Source organism: Pinus tabuliformis, chromosome 7, assembly GCF_031772625.1.
Source record: "Pinus tabuliformis cultivar Carrire ecotype Pingquan chromosome 7, CPIR1, whole genome shotgun sequence".
Taxonomy (NCBI): Eukaryota; Viridiplantae; Streptophyta; class Pinopsida; order Pinales; family Pinaceae; genus Pinus; species Pinus tabuliformis.
In genome coordinates, this window is record NC_142293.1 from 1,482,150,027 (window position 1) to 1,482,158,229 (window position 8,203).

Below are 8,203 nucleotides of genomic sequence, written 5' to 3' on the forward strand. Positions count from 1 at the left end.
AATATTAATTTACAGAGCTTATAAAACCATTTAAATTATTGTTTAAATAATTTTTAAAGAGTTAATTAAAAATTATACACAGTGAACAGAAAAAAAGGGTTTGAAACTTGAATACACTTCCAGAAAACCAACGATCAGAAGCTATCCAATGTCATATGTATCCATAATTGACATTTAAATCCCACACCGCCATGCCCCACACAAGTCATGGCCATTGGCGATGATCAATGATGATGTAAGGTGTGTTTTTTTAATACCTGTCTTCGATCAGTGTACTTCACGGCGAATGAGATCGCTGAATTTTTCTAAGTCAACGCCAGGGATTCCGAGGCATGGAGGGAGGGGGAGCTCTGTTTTACAGCTTTTCAACATAAATCCACAATGTTTCTGGCAGTAGTTAGTAGTTGTTCAGACCACCATTATTTTCTGTAAATTTCTTCTTTCATAGAACAAAACTAACAATGAAGAATAGCATGGAAATTGTCATGGGAAACAGAGGATTGTTGTCCCTCATCTTAACACCGCTGTCGGAGCCGCAGGATCGGTACTCGGCGTCCATGGTCTGCAGAGCCTGGAACGACGCAATTGAATGGGCTGTCCACAAGCTCAGTGTCAGGTCGACTGCACTCCTGCCTTCTCTCCTTCCCCGCTTCAAACATGTTAAGCACTTGCAACTCGATCAATGCTGTGATCAATTGCAGGACTCAGATCTCCAGTTGATCTCCGAATCCCTTAAAAGCCTACTGATATTATCCTTAGGGAGCCCTGAGCAGCCTCAGGTATGCATTTCAGATGAAGGGCTTGTGGGATTTGTGAAAATTTATACTATGCTCCAGGAGATTACCTTATCTTCAATACCCAATTTAACGGATTCTGGCATGGAGACCATCGCTAGGATTTGTAAGAGGCTTAGGTCTATCCATCTTCAGGATTGCAGGAATTTATCGGATGGTGCACTCAACTCACTGAGAAATTGCAAGAATATCCAAGAGTTGAGTCTAACAGGTTTCTTTGGATTCAGTGCCTCTGGTTTGTCCAAGATAGGGAAGAATTGTCCAAAGCTTCTGAAATTCTCTCTAGATTTTGGGGACTACGTTCCTGGTACTCATTCCATCGACATTACCTCGGCCCTCAGGTCTCTGGCTACCCACTGCTTACATCTCCAGATATTGTCTTTGAAGTTCCTGAAGGGGAACCTGAGAGAGCTGTCAGGGTTATCAACTTTGATTGCTCTGTCTATTCATACATACGGGGACCAACAAGCCTGTCCTGATTATTCGCTAGCAACCATTGTTGCAGCAAACAAAAATCTGAAGGAGTTTGTGTATTTCAACTGGTCCTCTCCTTTAAATGATGCTGCTCTACTCATGATTATACAGAACTGTAGAAAGCTTGAGAAGCTTTGTTTGGTAGCTAAGCTATTGACGGAGTCTGCCTTGCTTCATATAACGGATTGCAACGCTCTAACATCACTTGCACTCGATGGCTTCCATAGTGATGGGAAATGTCTGGCTCTGTTAAATTTCAGTGGGATGGAATTGAAGGAGTTCTCACTCAGGTCAGCATCGTTGGTCACAGATGCAGAATTGGAAACTCTACTTGTTTCCAACAGCAAGCTTGAAAGAATCAATCTCAATGGGTGCTTAGTACAAACTTCAAAGGGCTTCTCTGCAATTGGTCTCTGTAGTAATCTGCAAATACTGGATCTCAGTTTTACAGCAGTAGATGATTTAAGCTTGGCTACTATAGCAAGCGGTGCTAAAATGATAAGGCATTTGAGCCTGGTTTGGTGCACAAATATCAGTAATTTAAAGGTCCTCACAAATTTCAGAGCATTAGAATATCTTGATGTCACCAATTGCAATTTTGTGACAGACGAGGGACTTGGCTTTCTTGCTACGAGCTGCAGAAAGTTGTGTCATCTAACCTTAGTATTGACAAGGATCACAGATGATGGATTAGCCAATCTTGCGTGTTGCAGTATGTTACGGTCTCTGGAAATTTATCATTGTGCAGGAATTCAAGGTCCCGGTTTGGGTATAATAGCATTATCATGTAAGCGGATTCGATCCATGGTCATAAGTCATCGATTCGAGGGCACAGCAATAGTAGACGAGCTGAGAAAACAATGTTGCGTGGTACGATTACTAGACGATGACGAACCGATATAAGAATCGTGGTCACAAGCCATTGCTTCAACGGCGCACCAGAATGAAGACAATGATTTACTGATAATTCCAGAATGGTAATTATATGTATTTGTTGTATCAGCAGTTAGGAAAGATGTAAATAGAATAATAAGTATTTCTAAATAGAATAATAAGTATTTCTCAGGAGGCTTTGGATTTTTTTGGCTGAAATTTGGTGGAATTCTTTTCTTGCCCATCATATTTTTTTGTTTGGTTTAAATCATATTTATTTTTTATTCGAAATGGTTTTATTTTGTATATATCGATTTAGCATTCTGAAAACCGTGTAATTAAATTATTTATTTTTGTTCAAATCAAATTAACATCTTAAAAATCTTCTAGCTTTTTAATTGTAAAAAGTTTTCAAATCAAATTTATGATTCCAAAAATTCTTACCAAATTTTAAATAAATTAAACTAGAAACTATACCAGAAAATTATCCAAAATATAACCCAAATAAACTATCCTTATATGTGTAAGGGAATGTAATATGAATATTGAATGTAATATATTGACCAAAAACAAGTTTTAAAACAGTAATTCATTTCCACTTACAAATGGATTGCCATAACATCCGTTTCATATATATATATGTATATATATTATTTTATTTTTAATAGTATATAATATAATTTTGATTAAAATTGTAATTTTTATTATTTAAATTATATTTTTAAACACATAAATCAATTTCAACTTGAATATTTTATTATTACAATTTAAAAATTTAAAAACTCTATTATTTTTAAATTTTTTAAAATTTAATATTAAAATATACATTTTTAATAATGGTTGATTTAAATCTATTTTATTAATTAATTAAAAAAAAAACTAAAAGACAAACCAACAAAACAAAAGTTTATAATATCAGGCTTTCATTCTAGTACAAAAAAGGGGCATTCTTTCTTATTTAGAAAGGTATTCAAAATCCTGTGAATTATATGCTGATGGCTTCTAAAAGGAAATCTTACAAACATTTAGGTCAGCATAAAAATTTCATTTAAAACAATACACGGAGACCGCAAATAGATTCGTTTGATCATCTCTTGATTTGTTTTCTCTTTTTTTTTTCCCGCCAAGAAGATAATTTTTATTTCGATTGAGAGTCAAATGTGGACTTAATATATATTTTTATTTTTCTTTTAATAAGTATTTTATTTCAATATAAATTTAACAAATTTGTAAATGTTAATTTATATTAATATTAATTTATTTTATAAATATAATGTATATAATAATGTATAATTATATTTCTCTCGTTGAGGATGAGGGCAGTGTTAGAGGCGCCAGGCCTGAGTTGATATGGTCAGTACAATAGAATTCATTATAGCAGCACCCCACATGCTCAAGGCAGGGAGTGCGGTGTCCTCTACCTTGAATGCATGGGAGGTGCGTTAGCAAGGTGGTAGAGGGGGACATAAGGGAAGGTGGCAGAGTGGGAAGAGGTATTCGACATGCAGTGGAGGTGAATGGTATAGCGGAGAAGGCAAGAAATGCAGAGCAGAAGGGAGGCGAAGCAAACAAGTCGGCAGGGAAGCATCGACTCTCAGGTATGTAGACTGGTCTTGGCTTCGTTCAATTGATAAGTTCGTTGGGTTTAAGGGGAAATTCCATGAGGTGGTGGGAGAGTCGTTGGGGAGGAGGAAGGGGCGCAAGGCCACCCCAACGAGGCTTAGCCCAGCCAAGGATGAGCCAGGGAACGCAAGGGGAAGCTATGGCTCTGCTCTGCACTATTTTTATTTTTCTTTCAAGCAAAAGATGGGGCTATGGCATGATTGATACCAAGCGGAGCTTAGAAACAAGACCTGACCTGAACGACCAGCCTGAAGGCATAGGGATTAATGGGCAAGCCTCGCTTGGGTGAATGTGTGTAGCTTAGCGAGGCAAGGGAGAGTTGCAGGCAGGGGGTTGGGATGCTAGCAGGTGGTGGGCTCCAGTATTGTAGCAATAATGCTACAACTCCTGGAGCTTCCTTCTCTAATTTTATCAACCCGGTAGTTCGTAACAAACTTGGAAGTGACGGTGCTGTATGCACAAGTACTAGCTCTTGTCGCAGCTGTCACTTGGTCAGCTGGCACAAGTCCGCTAGGGGCTCAAGCCAACTTCTATGAGCTCTTAGAAGAAGCTTTTTAACTGATGAATGAAAGCTAACTCAAAGGAAATTAACCTACTTGCAGAAAGGAACTGAAAGCCAACAAGAAACACAAACCCTAGCAAACCCTAATTCTACCAGCTAGTCCTACTGATGCAAAGGTGGGAATGCAAACTATTGAAAGAGATGCCATTACTTCTAGGAAGATGAGATGCATGTGTCTAGACTACTTTGATCTGAAGAAAACATATTTTTGTATTTTTGTTCAAGTTGTTGGAATTATTATGCATGTGCTTCTAACTGGGTCTTTACTGTGCAGGGGTAGATCAAGGAGGGAAATGCTTGGAAGAGGTCAGGAAGGCTCAGAGAGGGTTTAAGGAGTCCCTAACATCCTTTCAGAGAAGTTCACAAAGTTTAGATGCCAAGCAACCGTGTTTATGAGCTTCTACAGGAAGTCTGCAGGGGTTCTACAGGATGTTCAGAATTTCTACAGGAAGTTCAGTAATTCCTACAGGATGTTCTACAATCGGATTTTTGGGGGATGGATGAGTGGAAGAGGCTGCATGGATGGATAGGGAGGTAGGAGAGGAGTTTGTGATGACTCAGTGACAGAGAGATGAGATGAAGAGGGGGTGTGCAAAGCTGGGTTGTCTTGAAGAGGGTAGAGGGAATGGAAGGCCGAAAAGGTAGAATAACGTGGGTAATAGAAGAGTTGGGAGACAAGTGGTCTAACTGGGAGATGAGTAGTTGGCCTAAGCACGGCTTAGAAGGATAAGGGAGTGAGGGAGTAGTACTGCACAGTGTAAACGAAACAAATCATCCACGTCCTGCACATAACCGAAATTTCATCAACCTATTCTAACTGTTTTAATAAAACCAAAGAACATCAACGTTATTTCTAAGGGAAAATCACGCATGGTACTGAAGCAAGGAATCATTCCACAAGATCTGAACGCATGGACACTTCTTCAAACGAAAATATTGCATCAAAGATTGCATGAACATGTAAAACAATGTTTTTGGTGGGTGGCACTGTCTGCAATTCCAGTCCCTAAACAGAGGTGAAAATGAGTGTGCAGTCAACCCTTTTTGGAACTTTTATTAACTCTAATCTCCTTACTCTATTCTAAACTACTGAAGCAACTATGTTTCATAAAACTAACCTACTTAACCACACCAAGAAATTCAACTCAGAAAACTGCGTTTCCAAATGCATGTAAAGGAAAAGAAATACAATGCTGAAAGAAAGATAACAATACAAAGGAAGGAGGCCTTAGGCTCTCAGGTTGGGCCCAACCCCGAGAGCTATGGCTCCTTTAAGAACTCAGAACTGAACTCAAATCTGCTTGCTTTCCATTAAAAGATAATAATCATAAGTCAAATAACATGCCACTAATGGCTTACAAAAGAGCAAAACAGAGCTATCAGCTCGTAGTTCAGAATGTGCAACAAGGTTTCAAAAGTTCCCCTCGAAGGCTACAGCCCTATCATTTATACATCTTGAGGTCCCAAGTTGGCCTCCTAAATCAGTGGGGCTTGGCTGACCAAACTAAGAGTGATCTGCCGCTTCCTCAAAATCCGTTTGGCTGCCTTCTAACTCGGTGGTGGTGGCTGTTGGAGCTCGGAGTTGGGGGTGAAGATCACGAGGAAGGTCATTCAATGCTGTGGACAACCTTCCTACAAAATCTCAATCCCATCTTGGCTGTCTCTTAGCCCTCATTTGCGTGGTTTTGCTCTATTAAATGTCAAAAAACCTGAAATAAGCACGTGTTAGCCACCTAGGAATAGTGACTGCCCTCATTCGTACAAATAACATAAATATACTAAAAAATGATGCATAAGTTATGAAAAATGAAGGGTTGAGCAAGGGTAGTTAGGCCAAATGAGCCCAAAATGTTACCAAATTTGGGGCTCATCATCACCCCCCAGCTAAAATTATTGCTCATCCTTGAGCAACTAATCCAGCTCCTCGTCCTTCATTGCCTTCACTGCCACCCTCACATCCCAGGCTTCTGCAGTAGTGTCCTCCTTACTGACATGGAACCCAGCCTTTCTTTCCACCTCTTCCCACTGTTCATGCTCATCTTTTTCTGTGCTGCCTTCCATCAATCCTAACAGAAGAGGTGGGCTTAGCTTAAGGCCAATCCAGCTGGCCTGGAGGTTCTGCATGGATTTCTTATAGAGGGGCACCCGTACTAGAGCTTCCCTCATTCGAGTTGGAGTGTGATATTCCCTGATTTTTAGACTGTGGGCCAATGTGTTCCATCGGCGGGTGCAAGCTTGAGTACAGTTGTCCCCTAACAGTCTCTCCATATCCTCGAAATGCGCTATGGCATGGGCCTGCTGATCCATATATTTCAATAAAGCTTGAGGGTCGGTGGATAAGTGTTGGTGTGCCGATATTAATGCAGTTGGATCCCCTGGTTCTGCTCTAATTAGTAATGGCTCATTCAGCTCTCGGTTCATGACCGCTTTGACTTCTGCTGCTCTTTTGTCTTCATGGTTCAACCATGAGGCAAATGCCATTAACTGCATATCCCCTAAGACCGTGTTGGGATCCCATGAAGTCACATTAGGAAGGGCCAAATTATGGAGATAGAACTCCGATAGTTTGGCCTTATCCTCTGATGAACTGGTATTGCATAATTCAGTGAACTGCTGCGGGTCTTGGAGCTGAGAGATACCCCTTTGTGCTAATGCATTAATCTGAAATTGTAGCCATTGGTCTCTCAGGTACAGGCCATAGGATTTGGCCGGCTGTCTGCATTGTATAGCATCTATGGCCCAACTGGCCATGCAGGCCAATTGTGCCTCTTTTTGCTGCAACTGCTGTTTGAGAGCTTGTACCTCGATTTGTGCTTGCAGCTCCCCTTCCTGTAGATGCGTGGTTGGCTCCCCAAGACCGACTTGCAGTCCTTCTCTGCCTTGCTGTTCTGCTGTGATGTCCCCTGAGGATGTGCCCTTTCCTTTCTTCAGTTCCTATAGCTGCAGTCTCAATTTTTCATTCTCTTCCTGTAGGAACACCCGCTGGCAATTTGCCACGTGTTTGGCCATAGCTAACTCCTTTCGTGCCTCCTTGAGTTGTTCCTCCAAGGGGCCTATATCTGCCACACCTTTTGACTTAGCTATTTTCATCCACGTGTGCGTTCTCACTCTTTCTTCCTCCAACGCAAAGAAAAGTGGCACAGTGAATTTCTGTGGTATAATCTTTCCAGCTTCTAAGAAATTATAATATGAGCTCAGACTTGGCTGAGGACTAGGCTCCAGAATATGCTCTTTCTCTTCTTCTCTTGGTGGCTCTACTTCGTCTTCCCTCGGTGGTGATGAGGGTGCCTCTCCTTCCATCCTCTCTGTCTCCTTAAGCCGGGCCAAGGTTTCCTGTAGAGCGGCCTCAGCATCCTGTAGCCGGGCTCTTGAAGCCAACTGGTCCAACCTCTCTTTCCAAGTAGTTGTTTTTGGGCTCCCCCTCTCATAGGTGACTGATATCTTTGAGGGGGACCTCTCCCTGGGCGAAGTAGGGGTATCCTCTATAGTAATTGGGCTGCTGGACGGAGGTTGTGGCTTGCCCGTTTTGATTCTCACACTTCTCCTAGCTTTGAAATATAGAGGGGCCTCCCTCTTTCTCTTTTCCTTTGGCTTAGGAGGTGTACTGAGGGCGGCCAGCACGGCTGCTTCCTCCCTTGCAAGAATGTCGGCTCTCTTTTCCTTGGGTTTTCCTTTCTCAGGGCTTCCTGTAGAAGCCCCTTTATCAGCGGATTTCTGAGTTCCTGTAGAAGCCGATTTTGGTTTTCCTGTAGAAACAGGTGGCACCGTTTTAGTTTGTTTTGCTGAGTGTGTTTTGCTTTTTGACTTGGTTGAGGCTGCTGTCGAGGTGCCTTTACTGACGTGGACCTGCTCAGTCTTGTCCACCCTACTTTGTAAC

The 8,203-nt window shown here is 41.4% G+C and overlaps 1 protein-coding gene across 1 annotated transcript; it reads left to right on the forward strand.

Annotated features, from left to right (window-relative positions):
* Positions 1-396: 396 nt before the first annotated feature.
* Positions 397-2,213, forward strand: LOC149253441 (F-box protein SKIP2-like). The gene has a single exon (XM_089456839.1). The coding sequence runs from the start codon at positions 462-464 to the stop codon at positions 2,169-2,171; it is 1,710 nt and encodes a 569-aa protein (XP_089312965.1). The 5' UTR covers positions 397-461; the 3' UTR covers positions 2,172-2,213.
* Positions 2,214-8,203: the final 5,990 nt, after the last annotated feature.

Bases quoted from the DNA above. Each gene is read 5' to 3' on its own strand.
- LOC149253441 (XM_089456839.1), top strand. From the start codon at position 462: ATGAAGAATAGCATGGAAATTGTCATGGGAAACAGAGGATTGTTGTCC.